The sequence below is a fragment of the Mytilus galloprovincialis genome, chromosome 2, assembly GCF_965363235.1.
Source record: "Mytilus galloprovincialis chromosome 2, xbMytGall1.hap1.1, whole genome shotgun sequence".
Classification (NCBI taxonomy): Eukaryota; Metazoa; Mollusca; class Bivalvia; order Mytilida; family Mytilidae; genus Mytilus; species Mytilus galloprovincialis.
In genome coordinates, this window is record NC_134839.1 from 38,671,502 (window position 1) to 38,690,891 (window position 19,390).

General features: G+C 32.9%; 1 protein-coding gene across 1 annotated transcript in view; it reads right to left on the minus strand.

The window, feature by feature from the left end:
- LOC143062029 (uncharacterized) overlaps positions 1-19,390 on the minus strand; it is a 126,463-nt gene that overhangs the window by 58,693 nt on the left and 48,380 nt on the right. The window contains exons 40-47 of the mRNA XM_076233881.1: positions 18,540-18,668; positions 15,837-15,956; positions 13,601-13,722; positions 5,899-6,204; positions 4,212-4,419; positions 3,675-3,925; positions 1,341-1,554; positions 312-563 (exon numbers count right to left, since the gene is read on the minus strand). Of these exons, the coding sequence (XP_076089996.1) occupies positions 312-563; positions 1,341-1,554; positions 3,675-3,925; positions 4,212-4,419; positions 5,899-6,204; positions 13,601-13,722; positions 15,837-15,956; positions 18,540-18,668 (1,602 nt within the window). The remainder of the gene's footprint in view (positions 1-311; positions 564-1,340; positions 1,555-3,674; positions 3,926-4,211; positions 4,420-5,898; positions 6,205-13,600; positions 13,723-15,836; positions 15,957-18,539; positions 18,669-19,390) is intronic.

Sequence of the window (19,390 nt, forward strand, 5' to 3'; positions counted from 1 at the left end):
CATATAATATTTCATATACAATTCAATTTCTTAGAAGTCTCATATTATTCCTGAATTTTGATTAGCTAGGGCATTTTGGAATTATCTTTTATTTCCAAATAGAATGCAACATCTATTTTACATAATTACTTCAAAATGATAAAAATTCTTTTACTTTTGACACAAGTAAAACTGTGCTTTTTTCAAAATTTCAAAAATACTTCTAAGAGAAATTATGGTAGCAATTTTTAAATAGTTCAGGTTACTAAAACAAACAAAAAACAATAATTTCATTTGGTTGTTTTTAAACATAACCAGGGTTTATAACTTACTTTCCAAATCACTGGCTAGTTCTACTTGCATAGTTGCATTTCCATCTTCTTTTGCAGCAAAGCCACTAAATATAGTTGCATTTATTTTCTTTAGTTCGGTTCCATTCTTTGAAGTAGCTAAGTCTGTTCTAGCTTGAACTTCAAAGGTTACATTTTCATTTGTAATTTTCATCATTGTGTATTCACCCCAGCCATTAAATGTGTATTGAAATCCATCCAATGTGTCAACATGAGGATCCCCAAAGGTAAAGACTGAAAATATATACAAAATTTACCAATTGAAGTCATATGGAACGAGTTTCTTTTAATCATAACGTGAAGGAAATTATAGAACCAATACATGCATGCATATATTCAAAACCAAGTCCTCTATGCAAATTATTTTACATTATTTTAGACTCCATTATGTATAATAAGCATATCCTATTTCATACAGTGATTGCTGATCGACAACGTCAGCTACTTATTCTCAGGACAAATATTTCCATCATTAAGCTTGATAAACCATCGCTCATAAATTTTTCAAGTTTTAAATAGTGGTACTTATAAAATTGTATATGAGAAATCAATATGAAAAAGCAAACATTTAAAGAAGCAAATCTTTACAGCAAAACAGAGTAAACATTTGTAACTGTAAACCAACATATTTTTGCGGATAATTTAATTTGCGTTTTGTTCTTTCAAAGGATATGGGATATCCATTCATGACACACAATCAGTAGATGTACAGCAATAAGCACACACAAAGAAAAAGAACAGTGATTTTATTGCTGTTCTTCATCTCAAAGTCACAAAGAGGCAATCAAAATGGCGCAAGAGAATCTCCCCTAGATGCAAGTCCACTTTGTGGTGATTAAAATTGATGATTTCAAATTTTCTTGATGTAGTTAAATTACGACAGATCAATGCTAACATATTCATGATTTATATTTGCATTGTTATTCTTCTAAGGAAGGTCACGAAAATAAGTTGGTTTATAATATGTTACACTCATCTAGACCTATAAATCAGCAGAATACATGTACTTACATACACCAAATGGTGACCGTCTGTAACAAAATCCCACTGGTCTTACTCTGTAGTACAGATGACAATTATTTGATTTTTCACAACAATTTTCTTTAGGGATGACATTATCTTGTTGGTATGTAACAATATCAGTAAAAGGATTTCCTGTAACCATAGTACCAGCATCTGGACTATTCCTAAGCAGGAACCCATAGAACTGGTGATAGCAACAAATCTGAAAAGTTACACAAAGTTTGTTATTTATAAATTATCACTTTTGTTAGGCATGTCTGTGTTCTTATAAATGTTATACAAATGTTTTTTTCTTATACAAATATGAACAAGGCCTAGCTCTCATGTAGATTGATTGTGTTTTATGTTTATACTTATCAATTTATACTGTGCGGGTAATGTTATTCGTGGGTATCAATTTCATGGATTTTCAAAATAAATGCATGTATAAAAAGGTACACAAAGAAGAAAGGGAGCATGTACAAACAGTAATAAAACATATGTTACATCATTCTGGTAATATACATTTTTGTAATTGTTATCAATCCTGAAGTTATTTAAATTAATGAATTGTTTAATAATGATATCTGGGAGGTGTAACACATGTCAGGGTATTCTTTAAACATGCAATTTTATTCTTTAATTTGTAATCTAAACTAGAGGCTCTCAAGAGCCTGTATCGCTCACCTGATTCTACTTGGGTTTTTGAAATCTTATAAAATTTGGCTAAAAGTAACAACACTTGGCCAGCACCTCATAATGAAAGGAACATTCATGCTATGTTTGATTTCATTCAATTCAGTGGTTCTTTGGAAGAAGACTTTTGTATGCATTTTCCATAGGGTCCTATGTTAAACTAAGTCCCCCCTCTGGCGGCCATCTTGGATGTTGCAATGACAACAAAGTAACATCACTTGGTCAGCATCTCATTAGGAACATTCATGCTATGTTTGGTCTCATTCCATTCGGTGGTTCACTAAAAGAAGAAACTTGTATGTATTTCCAATAGGGTCCTATGTTAAACTAAGTCCCCAATTGGCGGCCATCTTGGACGTTGAAATAGCGACAAAGTAACAACACTTGGTCAGTATCTCATTAGGAACATTCATGCTATGTTTGGTTTCATTCCATTCAGTGGTTCTCTAAAAGAAGACATTTGTATGTATTGCCCATAGGGTCCTATGTTCAACTAAGTCCCCCCGCTGGCTGCCATCTTGGATGATGGATCGGCTACAAAGTAACAACACTTGGTCAGCACCTCATAAGGAACATTCATGCCATGTTTGGTTTCATTCAATTCAGTAGTTCTCTAAAAGAAGACATTTGTATATATTTCCCATATGGTTCTATGTTAAACTAAGTCCCCTGCTGGTGGCCATCTTGGATGATGGATCGGCTACAAAGTAACAACACTTGGTCAGCACCTCACAAGGAACATTCATGCCATGTTTGGTTTCATTCCATTCAGTTGTTCTCTAAAAAAAGTCATTCATATGAATTTCCCGTAGGGTCCTATGTTAAACTCAGTCCCCTGCTGGCGGTCATCTTGGATGATGGATCAACTACAAAGTAACAACACTTGGTCAGCACGTCATAAGGAACATTCGTGCCATGTTTGGTTTCATTCCATTCAGTGGCTCTCTAAAAGAAGTCATTTGTATGCATTTCCAATAGAGTCCCATGTTAAACTAAGTCCCCTGCTGATGGCCATTTTGGATGATGGATCGGCTACAAAGTAACAACACTTGGTCAGCACCTCATAAGGAACATTCATGCCATGTTTGGTTTCATTCCATTCAGTGGTTCTCTAAAAAAAAGTCATTTGTATGCATTTCCCATAAGGTCCTATGTTAAACGAAGTCCTCCGCTGGCGGCCATCTTGGATGATGGATCGGCTACAAAGTAACAACACTTGGTTAGCACCTCATAAGGAACATTCATGCAATTTTTGGTTTCATTCCATTCAGTGGTTCTCTAGAAGAAGTTCAAAATGTAAAAAGTTAACGACGACGACGACGGACGACGGACGCCAAGTGATGAGAAAAGCTCACTCGGCCCTTTTGGCCAGGTCTGTCTAAAAAGTAAATCTTCATAAATTCATATATTAGTCAAATCACTTCCAAGGTCCATTTTAGTCAAAGAAATGTTGTGAGGGTCAATAAAGGCTATAACATGTTAATGTGTTTAGCATGGATAAAGATGATAGGGAATGAAAGAGACATTTACTGCATTTAAACATCAGGTGTATGCTATCCAATTCCAACATCACAGGCAAACATATTAATGTCTTCATCCACATGGATTCACTGAAGCACATTAAAGCAGATATAAATGTGTACTTACACGACTGATACCAAATCTGTAGTTGGCAAAGCACACCGCATTATTTTGATATGAAAAAAAAATAAATCTTCCATCAAAAACCATCATTCTCTGATTGCAAGGACAAACATTAGATAACCACCGTCTCCTAATTATCAAGCTCCATCTAACTGAATCAACATTCTTACGATACCACCTCACACACTGAGAAGCTGGGTTTTGTACTGATGGACCATTTGCATTAAGTGACATAAAATATACACCATTTGCACCTGCAATAGAATTTTATATATATGTTTCCAGTAAACAATCATTTTACAGTTGAAAAAAAAGTTAATTGCCCTATACATTGTAGCTTGTAACACAATTTTAAAATTCTAACTCTTTGCATTGATATAGATGAATTTGTTCAGATATTCCAGAATAATCTTTAATAAAGGTATGCATAATTATTTAATATAAGTTATTTGTGTGTTTTTAAATACAAGTGTTGAATGTGACAGTTTACCTGTTGTAATGGCATTAAATTAATATTTAAAAATGTCACTATATACCCACCATCAAATGTGTTTCCTCTAAATTCACTAACGTGAAAGGCACTTTCTGTGAAGGAGTATATACTTGATTTGTGTCCACCTAATCCAGAATATCCTATAGCACATTGTCTGCCACCAGGTGGAGACAGGATAGTGACATCCTTAAACAAGGAGTAAGCATAGGTCTTTTCACCATTTGTTGCCAAAATAAATTGAAATGTTACAGTTTTCTGAAAAGAGAAAAAGAGAATAAATTAATGTACTAGTATATGAAACTTCACTTAAACAAGTATTTCCCCTGACTGGCAATAGGTGTTAGAAGCATTCTGAGGGTGTTCATGCAAAAAGGTATCATTTATCACTTTAACTTGGTATAAGATAATTTCCATAATCTACAACAGGACTTAGTACTTAATGTAATAATATGACTAAACAAGAATGTGTCCCCAGTACATGAATGCTCGACTCGCACTATCATTTTTATGTTCAGTGGACCGTGAAATTGGGGGAAAAAACTCTAAAATTAGAAAGATCATATCACAGGGAACATGTGTACTAAGTTTGAAGTTGATTGGACTTCAACTTCATCATAAACTACCTTGACCAAAAACTTTAACCTGAAGAGGGACAGACGGATGGACGAACGAACGGACGCAGACCAGAAAACATAATGCTTCTCTACTATCGTTGGTGGGGCATAAAAAATCTCTTTTCTTCTTATGGTTTAAAGCATATTGCTTTATGAAACATTATATTGACACCATGAGAAAAAGAGGGTAATCATGGTGATATAAGATTTGGAACAGCTAAGTCTAACATGAACCTAAATAGTTGTTTCAGGCAAAGTCTACCATTTCTGAGGGGCCTGATGGGTTATTTTCTTTCTTTGTGATCGGCCCATTTTCGCTATCATGATCCGTTTTTCTACAGATTTTTTATTTTTTTTATATTTTCGTGATCCGTGATCATGGAAATTTATTTTCTGTGAATCGTGATTGACAAAAAAATCAACTCGTGAATCGTGATGACACCCCACCCCCTCCCCCATCAGGTCCCTCTTGTCTACAAGGTAGGTTTATGACTTCATGCAAATTCACCTTTTTCTATCTATTTCTTTTTTTAGTGCTCATTTTTTAGGTAATTTTAATGAAAATACTGCTATCAAAATTAGGAACTGTAAAAGCAGTTAAAGATTGCATTGGATTTTGAAAAGCAAGGAGCAATTAAATATCTTGAATACATACTACAAAATTGAAGAAGGGTAAACAAAATATAATACTTTTAATATCAGCATTATCAATTTATATGTATAATGATATATCAACCAAAGAGATGTATACGATATTCATCCTTGGTTATTGGCCTCAATGAATATCATATCTTTGTGCTTCATAAATCATTATATCAATCTCATTTAAAGTCAATTGTATATAATAGGCCAAACAAAATATGCATGATATGTGTGTAAATTTCCTATTACCATGATTACATCTTTGAAAAAAAAAAGGGTAGGTAGGGTGGGATTTTTTTTTATTTTACCTTTTTTTTAACATTGAGTCTATGGGAGGAACATTCTGACTTAACAGTGTTTATCAATAAATGACAAAAAAAAATTAAGGTAGGCTTTTTTTTAGCTTGAAAAAAGGGTAATAGGAAACACACATCATTTTTTATTTGGCCAAATCTTACTACAATGTACATGTACTTACAAAATCCCCATATAGCCTTGCATTTTCCCATGTAGCAATATACACACAAGATGCTGAAAAGTCACTTGTTCGAGCGTAATAATTGACATTAGAAGAAACTTTATTCAACACTGAATCAATCAGTGTTCTATCTCCATTTTCATCATCATCACTATAGAGATGATAAAACATCTTCTCCGTTGATCTAGATACAACCAAATCTGTCCATAATGCAGCTATTATCTCTCTTTCTGAAAACACGTTCAATTCTCTTGGAACATAGGAAGTATATCTGCATCCCATGCATGCTAGACCATTTGAAGAAAACTGTGAATGAAAAGTAAAAGTAAATGAATATGCAGATTGTGTTATGGCATGAGAGCAATACATGTAGGTATTCAGCATTCACAATAAACTTTTGAGTTCACAAGCCTGAAGCTTATTTTTTGGAAAATTTTAGTTTTAGGCTTATAGAGAAGAAATTAACAAACCAGGGCCGTAGGACTTGTTGTTAAGCATGAAGACTGGGTATTATTAACTATGTCATAGCACATGATATCTTTTGGCAGACCTGCCCTACTGTTAATGATTGTACCACATGAAGCTGTGTCAAAATTCTCCCACAACTCTAAATAATGGTTAGGCGAAGTTAAACAATTATCGGTATAAACATGATACTCCTGACCAGCAATATTTTCACCTTCTAAACAATTCTTTACTACTGAAGAACCCAGACTGCCCTCTGTTCGACAGTTCTGCCTGGATACACATCTATATATTGTATGTAGCTGTTGGCAGATTCTGCCAGCATCCAAATCTTTACGCCCCATTTATGTGGTTTACTTGGTATGTATCGTTTCAGTAATGTTCTCCCTTTGAAAGGTACCATACACTCCTCAATGGTGACATTTCTTTTTGGTATATATTCCAAACCAAATTTGTTATTTAAATGGTTTACTACAGGTTTAATTTTGTACAGAGGATCATAATTTGGTTCACCTTGTATCGGTTCATTTGCAATGTCGGAAAAATGGAGGTACCGCAATATTTGGGTGTACCTGTTTCTAGTCATTATAGATGAAAATATTGGGGTGACCATAATTGGATCTGTTGACCAATATAACTTTGTGGAAGGTTTGCGAGTTATTCCCATTTTAGTAGGTAAGACAAATGAATGCTTTTATTTCTGGTAAAGTTGGGATGATTCAAGGCATTTTGTTATCATTTGGCCTATGCTGAATGTTATAGTTGGCATAACTATCTGGTTTGTTTATAATAAACTCAAGAAAATGATCATCCATGTAGAGTTGCCAAAAATCTAAGACCTCCTTTTCAGCACCCATGACGCGACTTGGCCCAGTATTGCCACGAGGAGTAAACAAATGCGGAAGACCCCTTTCCAAAATATCAAACCCAGTGTGCCATCCATCACCACCATCTCCTCTCTCATCAATATTCACCTCCTACTCCCCTTCATCCTCATTACCAGACTCATTTAAATCCACGTCACTGTCATCTCCTATCCCCTGATCATTCAAAATCATTCTCAACCTTTCCTCAGCGGCCAAGACCTCTTGTTCGGCATTAATTACATCTGTTTCGCTAAAACCTTCAAAGTCGCCGTCAGATTCGTCTGACGACATTTTAAGACTGTGATAGTAGCAGACGAAATTTCATTTCCTTAATTAGTTCCGTGCATTTCCCGTACATTCCAAACACAATTATCTTTTCCCCTCAAAACCGGTGACAATCTTTTTTAACTACATGCAAGTCTTACCTGTCTTGTGCCTACTTGTGGGAAAAAGGGCTTAACAGTGATCGCTTTCATAATTTATAAATATATATTGAACCATTTATTATTATTATATATCTAACACTACCTATGAAATGTGAAGGGCTTCATCAAAACGCCGACAACAGCAGTACTTCCACTGCTTGTTATCGAGAGGAGCCATTTTGAAACCCCACATGACCTCAAAACGTGTTTCCGGTTCTAATTTTGGAAAATAAAATTTTCCGATTTGATTTATTTACCTTTCACTATGTTATTACTGTTGTTGCAGAACTGAAATAATACCCTCAGATATAGTAAATTTTGATTGAAACAATGTTTCCAACTATTAAGAACGGCAAATAGCGTAAAATTGCGGCTTTTATTGGGACAATATTTATGTATCCTGAAAGATACACTCGCCCTGCGCATCGTGTATCCTCAAGGATACATCCGCCCAGCGCATTTTGTATCCTGAAGGATACACTCGCTGCGAAAGGGTTAATATACACAAAATTTAGATGGAACTGTTTTTGGAACTGTTTGACAACTACACAACTACAAACAACAGCCCATGCCATGTACGTATGTGGCAGACTACCCTATATTATGTATATCCTGTGGATTCATTATAATTTGTTGGATACCAATTTTCTTGGATTTTGTGGGTACAATGTTAACCACCAATTAAAATGTTCAACCAATTGCAAATTTGTTGTATGATTTAATGCAGAATATGAAGGCCGTACCTTGACCTATAATAGTTTACTTTTATAAATTGTTACTTGGATAGAGAGTTGTCTCATTGGCGCTCATACCACATCTTCCTCTATATCTATTTTGGAAAACCATGATATCAAATGTCCACGAATATGCAAGTTTGCATAATTCTCACAGCAAAATGTAAACATAAATGCTTAGGCCACACCAATTTAATTTCTTGTTCTACGGATTTTTGGACTCCAAAAATTGGGGCGAGCGAGCGATTTGAAAATTTAAATCAAAAAACATTTAATTTGCAAATTTTTGAGGCAAAGCTTGAAAAGTAAAGGCGAGCGATTATAATTTTTTTTTGTAAACATAAAATAGTAGGTTTTGACAATATTAAAACTTGATTTATCACTTGTACTTTGACATTTCTTTAATTTATGAAGTATTTTTCCCTGTTCACCAATAAATAATTGAATAATTAGATTTGATATATGTATGTGTGCCAATTAATGAGACAATTCTCCATGCAAGTCATAATCAGGTTGGGAACAACCCCTCAATTTTAATAAATATCCTTTTTATGAGGGGTCAATATAATTTACAATATATTTTTTTTGTAAATAAAACTTTTTAGTACAAAAGAGCTCATATTTTCCTTAAGAACTTATATCTATCTGGTAATAATTCAATTTTGGATGTAACGCGTCTTCTGATTGGCTGACGTTATTTTGTTATGAGCCCATAGACAAAATTTAGTCATGTGACCGATGAGGGGTCAATATAATTTACAATATATTTTTTTTGTAAATAAAACTTTTTAGTACAAAAGAGCTCATATTTTCCTAAAGAACTTATATCTATCTGGTATTAAATGGTCAAAACATGCCGAAGAATTTTGTAATATTCCTGGACTTAGGCCATGTTAACACATTTACCTTAATATTATTCAAAATAAGTGGACCCCTCTTTAAGAATAGTAATGTTGTTTAAAATATGATGTATTCCTCCTCTTTTTAAGTAAATTTTAAAAAGTTTTTCAAAGGATTTGTATAGTAACACTATGCAAATCCTTGGTATTTCTTTTTTTTTTTTTTACAACAGTAAAATGACCCCACATTGCCCTGTCTGGGGGAGGATTGTTCCCAACCTGATAATAACAAATACAGGTCATAGTACGTACGGACCCAGACCAAACAGCAAGCTATAAGGGACCCCAAATTTATATGTGTACACAATTCGAACAAGAAAACAAACGATCTAATTTATATATACTAGTATACAAACGGGAAAATACCAAATAAAATTCATGAACATCAACGAACGATATCTAACTGCTGAACGACAGGCCCCTGAATCAATCAGGACAGGTGCAGAAACATGCGGAGGGTATGGATAGTTTTGTATCGCCAGCATACAATATAATTGCAGTTGAAGGCATTTCTTTCCGAAGTTCTTTGACGTTTATTACTAACAACGAACATATTTTGATAGGGAATATAAGTAAGGGGAAGGAAACCAATGTTTTGTTCTGTACAGGTATTTTCCTCTGTTATATATCTATATCGGAGCACTCCCATTTGGGATAAATGGGTTTCATGCTGAATAAAATATTATCACATACATTGACACAGTGTACTTGGATGCTTATATGTTTAAAATCGTTAGAAATACAGGTTAGACTGTGATAATAAAAACAAGTGCAAATATCTTTTTATAATATTTACAAAAAAAAACGGTGCGGGAAATTTGACACGATTACATTTCCGGATGCGGGAAGCGGGAATATAAAAAAAAATAAAAAAATTCTGTTTTGAAAAAAATAGGTGCGGGCGGGTCCGTCGAACAAGGAATTAAGTTGGTGTGGCCTTATCACCATTTAAAATAATGAAGTTATATGGTTTTAACTTGTAGTGCTAAGTCTATATAGTGTTTATATATTTATAGAGTGTGTACTTTGTTTTTTTTCAAATGTACATTGTTAAGAAGATATGATCTGAACATCAATCCTAGTACAAGCTTATGCTAATAGATCATCTACATTAGCACTAAGATAGTACTTAGCCCCACAGGACGAAATTACGACTGGACACAATTACGAACGATTTCCAATGTTTGCCCTATGAGATCATATTTAATTGTATTTATCAATAAATGTTTTTATCAATAAAAACCCTATTTAAATTCCCTTGTTTTCATGATAATACAATTTCTGTGCACACGGTGAATGTTGATGACGATGACAAAATCATTCTGAAAATATTATAAGAACGACAATCTGGCCTGCATGTTATATAAAAAAAACATTGAAAAGTCCAGAGAACTCCGAAAGAAAAAAATTCTTAGATGAATGATCAGTTCACCATCAAATGGATAAACTTTAATTTAGTGCTCCTTAAAAGGAGGAACTTACACAAAAAAAATAATTCAGAAATCCTTCCTTTACACATGACAGACATTTCGTCTGCAACCACTGCTGAAGTAATTGAAGTTAAATACAAACTTGTGCATCTTATTTGCCTATGAAAATGTATTTGAGATTAAGATTAATGTATGCTTTATCCACGGGGGGTAACTTCCTATTATTGGGTATACGATGATGTGCCAAAAATATGGGTCATAGTTTTGCGAGATTTTATATATAAATGGCCCTCCTTTTTAATGACATCCTATATTCAAATTCATTTACGTTTGATAACTGTACATTGATTTGGGGTATGATCTACAGTACGCCCAGAGAGTTTGTAATCACAAACTCTAATCACCGATTTCCGAGTGTACATATCATATATAAATATGCTATTGAGAATCTTAAATTATTAATGGTAAATTATTATATTAAATTAAATCAATTCATTTGAAAGTTCACCTTTCAAATAAGTTCCCAAATGAACCCCGGAAATTTGTCTCCTGATTCGATCTTCGATAACGTTTTGACGTCATTTAATCTACTGACTATCGTAGGTGGGGCATAAAAATATTCAAATACAATCTCCTTGCATGAAAATTAAATATTTGAATACATTACATAGTTAATTACTTTAATGCTATTTGTGTTTCATGTTTTAAATTGAGCACCCTGCTGGGATATAATCCCTAGCTTATAATTGGATGTGACAATCTGCCGTTGCGATTTTTTACTTGGTGGTGGGTACGCCAGGCAGTGTTGATGTCCTTTATACCAGTATCTTGAACAATTGAGTTATTGGCGAAATTATACTGGTTTGTGCACCAAATTTTTCTCACTGTAAATTGATATTTTAAATATTGTATATAAGTATATGTCATTCTTTCTTAAATCTTTATATAACTATAGGTACTGAATTTCAGTTAATGTTATATTAAAATGGGTACGTTTTTAGAGGCAAAAATGGCACACCCCTACCTAGTCCAAATAATTATGACGTCTTGAAAGGCTATTATAATTTTTTTCTTGGAAAGTCTTCATACATCTTAAATTCTATGGTATAGACAATTCAAGAAAAGTAGTCTACATAAAAAAATATGATTCACAGTTCAAAAATAGTGTCCGGTGAGGCTAGATAGTGACAGACTGTCAAAACAATGAATTTTCATAGCGAACGAAAGGGGCATTTTGTAGTCTGGGGAGAGAAATCAATACATAATTGTGATATTTCAATTCGTCCCAAGGTTACTCGTCCCATACTGATTATTACTGTTTTTCCTTATAAACTTGATTAAAATTATTATTGGAACAGTAAAATTTTGACTTAATGCAAAGCCAGTCTGTAGAAGGTTTTGTAGAGGGAAACGAATAAAATTGTCCTTTGTTCTTGTGCCTTTTAAAGATTTTTATTTATTAGGCATTGACAAAAATTATATAGGACACAATTCGTATATGTTAATAGCAGAGACATAATACAATCTCTGGTAATAGCATGGACTTTCTATCTAAAGAAAGTATAGAAAAGTATTTGATAATAGTGTTCTTAAAATTGAAAAAGTTCGACATACAGTAAATCTCCTTTAGAAGAAAGAATTTGCCTCTATAGTATCTTTAATTTAGAAGTAGAAGATGAATTGCATTTCACTTTAAACTGCACAAAGTTAAATACAAATAGAGAGCAATTGTTTTGTAAAATCAATGAAAGAGTTCCCTCTTTTTTTAAATATAACCATTGAATCAAGATTTATATATTTTAAACTTTCATATTAGTAAAAATGAACCATGCATCTCTTCAGCAGAAATAGGTACATTATTTTCGTTTTAAGGTAGTTCTGTACTCAGTAACAAAATTTTCATAAAGTTATTATATATTGATAGGGAATTAATAAAGGAACCAACAGACTGAGAGCGAAAAAAATTATATAGGTCCGTTTGTTTGTTTTCGAGATATTAGCCATTAAAGTTTGGGCGGGAAAATGTTCTCTCATCGATTTTGAAATCATTGACATGCTTAAGTTAAAAAAAACTATTAAAAATAACATAGATTTTATAAGACTTTTACAGGTGGCCTATAATTATATATGTAAAATATTTTTGAAAAGAAAAATGGGGATTAATGAGCAAAATTTTTTGATGCATTTTTTTGGCATAAAACCAGAGGATTCCGAAAATCTGAAAGAAATTCCAAAACATGACAATCCTTCTTACTATATGAAATCCTTGTAAATATGGACAGATAATTATATTATGTTTGTATGTTTTAGCGCTTTATACAAAATGTACTTCGGTCAACGCTTTTACACCCAAATGAAGTTACAAAAAGAAGCACTCATTTCCTAATTACAGTTGGCTCGTGGTAAATACATTTTGTAACTACTCGAATCCATGATTGTTTTTTGTAATTTTAATATGTTTGAAATGAAACTCACTTTTTTTTGGGGCATAATGGAATTGATCAAAACTACAATAGGTGAGGTGTGGAAGGACCTTTTTCGTGACGTAGAGATTAGGTCTTTGATTTTGCGGGTATTGAGGATTTACACTTATATTGTGTTGTGCTTTAAACTTAGGAATTTGTGATTAATTTTTTTGAAAGATGGCTTTGTTTTTTCAGGAATTCTAAATTCAGAGTTTAATTTTCTGGTAATTTCAGAAGACATCCTTCTATCCTCTCCTAGATTGAATAATCAACAGTATCGCATAGCTAAGGTAAGCAAACCTTGAAACAACTAGTGAATAAAAAGGAACAAACACGGTTTAAAAATACATGAACGAAAAACAAATTTGAGTTTGCTGAACTGCAAATGACATGAAATGTGTAGAGAGTATAAACTTACTGTCAAGTAGCTATAACTGTCACCCAAGAAAGGAATTGATGTGAAACATCCTAAGTTATATGTTGACACATCATCTCCGTAAAGTCGTGAATCACCAGTTGTTTCTCCGAATGCCATAAATTCTGGAAGATTATAATACATGTTTTATTAACATCACAGAAATATGAATAACCATATAAGAGTTCGCATGCCTGTCCGGCGATAAGTATAAACCTCGTTGAAGCCTTTTTGTTTTGCCTACTTGTTGTTGTGTTGTCGTCTATAATTGTTGTTTCTTATGTATATTATTTGATTCACATATATAACCATAATGATAGATGCAAAAAGATTGCAATTTATGACTTTTAAGATTTATTGATTGATGATTTTGGCAAAAATAACCGGGGCATGAATACTAGACTAAGTATTAACGATGGTGATGAGTTACATGTTAATGAAATCATACGATACTTTGTACTTAAAAAAAACATTTAGGTTTTAGCAAGCAAGTAAATAGTCAACATGAGGACATATCAAATAACACGGACGCAATAGTTTGATTTCGATTCATATTACTTTCCACTGCCGCATGATTAAAAAGTCTTTGGTTTGTAATGACCAATTGAACCCACATAGTCCTGCATTTGGGGACAATAAGACATGACAGGTTAAAACTTATAATGGTTTTCTGTTTATTGTTTTATGTTGAATTATTTGAAAATTAAGGTTTTATCTGATTACAGAAATTTATTGGCTCAGTCGGAATCGGGATAACTTTTTGGAGTTTTTTGTCTACGATCTTCAACTTCGTATCTGATTTGATCTTAAAATTATTTGAATCTAGCGCCACTGAAGCGTCTTATGTAGAAAAAAACGCCCGTCCGCGACCGCATTTAACACACTAAACTATGAATCGGGTGTTTGCAACCACACGTTTCCTCTGCGAGCCACCAGTCATGTGTTTACATGAAATATCATTGATACGACAATTTTGAAATTTACTTGCTGTTTAAAAGCAGTAGGCAAAACGCGCTTATATATACGTCTGACATAGAAGTAAAAAGTATAACAAAATCATACCTCATTGTAAAGTCTAAAAGAGAAAGTCCATTTAAACGGACAAACTCTAACTCCGCTTCGAGTTGGAAAATAGTTGAATGGTGTCTCGTGGTGAAATTATAAGCCTTATATATCTTTAATTATTTTTTGGTCGTATACTAAATATGAAAATTAGCCAAAAATCCATTGTGTATGTTACTGATGACCAGATGACCAATCACAATGTTTTGAACTCGGTTTTTTTTTAATTAAGTACAATGCATGCATATTTGTTTCCGAAACTTTGAAATAAAAGCTACCCCCCCCCCCCCCCCCCTTCAATACTGAAGACAATGCGTAGTTAAGATGTATGTATGTTGAATTATTTTTTTTTAAATCTTACAACATATATGTTTATTTATAATCGAGTTTCGTATGTCGATAAAACCAAAGAAATGAAAAACTGTCACGGTTCATGTACCTTTTTCCTAACAAATTGGCAAGGTTACACATTACAAAGATTTTTTTACTTCCAATCTCAAACCTTTAAAATGCTGTTACTTTCGTCAGACTGCATATAAATTAATAAAAGATTAATCTTTTGAATGAATGCAATATTTTTGTTATGCAATCATTATGTAATCAATTATTATGCAATTAATGGCAAAATCTTGGTCAGTTTACTTGAATGAATTTAGCTCTTTCATCTCTATAACTATACAGGAAATTTCAACGAAATCTTAATCAACACAGCAGGAGCTACAAAAGAGTGTCTCAAATAATCCCTATCGTGTTCCATTCTCTCATAAATCTGTAATTAGTGTAAACATCCTTACCACATAAAAGTAGATAATATTTGATTTCAGTGAAATTTGATCCTTACATTCTATCCAAAATCTGAGACACTCTTTTGTAGATAATGGATCCAGGAACAACATATGCTAAAATCAACCCTCTCGGGATATCAATGGAGAAGCTAATTTCAACTGAAAGTGGAAATTTCTTGTAAAATTTTGTAGACATAGTTAACATTATAATTGATTACATAACTGTAATACTAAAATTGCATTAATTTGAAAGAGTAATCTGTTAGCTATCCATAAATACCACATTTATAACTTTTCCAGCATTATAAAGAAAGTTACAGCATTTCGAAACTGGGGAATTGGAGGTATAAAATCTTTGTATTGTGCTACCTTAAGAAAAAGAAATATCATACCTGAAGCACGTGCTGCAGCTGATGTTGTCTGTACTGTGGTTGTTGTTTGTGTAGAAGTTGTTGTTGACAATGTTGTTGTTGTTACTGACTGGGTTGTGATATCTGGTGATTTTGTGGTTTCTAAAGTCGTTGCAAGGAAATGAAAATCAAAAACATTTTTTTATACAAATCTTTTCTCTATACTCTGTGTAAAAAAAACAATTATGATGGTTGTTGCTTTTTAAAAAAAAAAATTTATACAAAAATATCCTAAAAATAAATTATAATTTATTCGACAAACTTTTATTTCCTGTTGTACATATTCTTTTTTTTATTTTTTAATAATCCAAATTGTCTCATTTTCTCCAACAACAAACAATTATCATAGCTTTGCTGTTTTAGATTCTGATTTCCTCTCAAAATGTTATGAAAGAAGTATTAACCACAAACCCACACAATTAGGCATATTTTTTTTAAATTGACATGCGTCAACAAAAAAATCGAATGGTAGGAAAATATACCTTTTTCTGTTGTTGTTGTTGGCTCAATAGTTTCTTTTGTTTGTGTAGTATCAGGCTCAGCTGTTGTAACAGCTTCAGTTATAATAGTTAAATATGTTTTAAATTATTAATATAATAACTGGAAAACATAAATTACTTTACTAACTACGTATCAAAAAACTTGACCGAGTATAATACAATTTTGAGCTTAATCTATATATTGTTAACTGTTACAATTTGTGTGTTTACAAAAGAGGGACGAATGATACCAAAGGGACAGTCAAACTCATAAATCTAAAACAAACTGACAACGCCATGGCTAAAAATAAAAAAGACAAACAGAAAAACAATAGTACACATGACACAACATAGAAAACTAAAAAATAAACAACACGAACCCCACCAAAAACTAGGGGTGATCTCAGGTGCTCCGGAAGGGTAAGCAGATCTTGCTCCACATGTGGCACCCGTCGTGTTGCTTATGTGATTACAAATCCGGTAAATAGTCTAATTCGGTAGGTCACATTCATGAAAGGGAAGGGGATTGTAGTTACGACGTAAGGAACATATCCGATATCATTTGTGAAACGGTTATTCCATAACGGTCAACCAACTTCACCATTTGGAACTCTTGGTTTAATAGCTTCCTTGTGAGCAGTAACCCTCTATCAAGAAAATCATGATAGGAAATGCAAGCACGGGAATATCGTATCAATTGGGAGATATGTAACCCGTATGCAGGTGCTGCTGGAATGTTGCTACTTAGAAATGGAAAGTTCACAATTTGAAAGTTGAAATCATCTCTTTTGTCGTAAAGTTTTGTTTTCAACCGACCCTCATTGTCAATTTCTATATGTAAGTCAAGATATGAAGCCGACTTAACTGTATCTGTAGTATCCTTTATCTCCAATTCGATGGGATCGATGCGTTCCACATAGTCACCAAATTTTGAATTGTTTAGTGAAAGAACGTCATCTATTTAGCGGAAAGTAGAGTTAAAGGATCTTGCTAACTTCTTATCTTTCTTCCTAAGACGTTCCTGCATGAAGTCAGCCTCATAATAATAAAGAAACAAGTCGGCAAGTAGAGGGGCACAGTTTGTTCCCATTGGGATGCCGACAGTCTGTTGAAAAACACGTCCTCCGAACGTAACAAATATGTTGTCAATCAAGAAATCAAGCATCTTGATAATATCAGTTTCAGAGAATTTTTTGTTTGAATCAGAGTGATTCTTTACAAAGTATGATTTATCCCTCTCTAAGAGGGACTATTTCATTCAAATGGTAATGTAAATTTTCTAATATAAATGTTTAAAATACCTCATTTACAACAATAGTATAATAGCAGTAAAAAATATGTTTATTATAGATGATATAACAAGTGAAACTGCGAGCTACTGATCACTGATGATACCCCCGCCGCAAGTGGATAATATTAATTGTGTAAAAATATGCAAGTGTTCGGTAAACAGGAAGTTGTCGAGTGATGAATCTGAAAGAGCATCACACGGTATAGCTGACTTATATTAACCCTTAAACCAAATTTCAGAAATCCTTGTATTGTAGTTCCTGAGAAAAATGTGACGAATTTTTTTTAACTTGGCTATCATGTGTAAAATCAAACAAGTGTTCGGTAAACAGGAAGTTGTTAAGTGATGAATCTGAAAACGCATCACACGGTATAGCTGACTTATATCAAGCCTGAGACCAAATTTCAGAAATCCTGGTAGTGTAGTTCCTGTGAAAAATGAGACGAAAAATATTCATGGGACGGACGGACTGACTGACAGACTGACGGACTGACGGACTGATGGACTGATGGACTGACAGACTGACGGAAGGACATACAGAGGTAAAACAGTATACCCCCTTTTTTAAAGCGGGGGTATAATAACACAAATAATGAACAACACTGACTAATTTGAAATATGACTATACATATAGTCTCACTATTTACAACTTCCTTTGAAACGGAAATTTACAATAGCAAATTATAGAAATATGATGTGGAATATATATGAAATTCATGTATTTTTTGGGGCGAAGCAAAACTAACTGTGCACTCTGCTGCAATCTACATAATAAACTATTCAAATGCTGTAAGGAAGTGAAAATCAAAACAAATTTTAGAAAAGATTAAAGGAAACTAGGCATATCTTAAGATCGACAAGCTTGACAAGCAAAATATAATGGTAGCAAATGAAATAAATATAAAATAAACTTACCTGTGCAATTTACATCTCCTTGACCAGTATACCCTGAGTCACAAACACAATCAAAACTGCCATCCGTATCAAAACAGGAAGCATTTTCAGTACAGTTGTTCAAATTTCTACTACCACATTCATTAATGTCTACAAGAAAAAGTTAAATGATGCCATGAACTGTTAGCAAGTCATAACGTGTAAAAGAATAAGTTTTTTTTTAAGCTGACACATTCTGTATGTTTTCTTCATTGCCTGTGAAAATAATTATTCTTATAATTATCTTTTTATTCTTATAATTATCTTTTTATTCTTATAATTATCTTTTTATTCTTATTATAATTATTTACATAGTTCATTCTATATAACAACTTGCTACAATTAGTACTCCTGTTTATTTGAGGTCCTACATTCTGTTCATTGATGAAGTACAAAGAGGCTAGAGTTTTTGCATTCATAATATTCCAAATAGATGATTAAGATGAAACTTTCTACAATTACATATTTAGTCCAACAAAGCATGATATCCTATGCTCATATTGATAGCATTTGTACAAATATTATTCATTTTACAAACGAGATTACTAATAACTATTAAGGTTTGATAGTTTAATTATCAGCAGAATAAAAAAAAATATAAAAAAAAATTAGCAGAATTGCACATGGTTGCATCAATGCCATGCTATAAAACAACACACAAATATTTTAAAAACAGTACAAATTGGAGACAAGGCCTGCATAGCCAATTTAAAAAAAATGAACCACTTGGACAATTTATTCAATATTTTCTATAAATCTTAGTGAAAAAATAAATTAAAAATGATTTACAATAAAACTGTGTACAACATAAATCTAAAGACGACTCTGTTGTT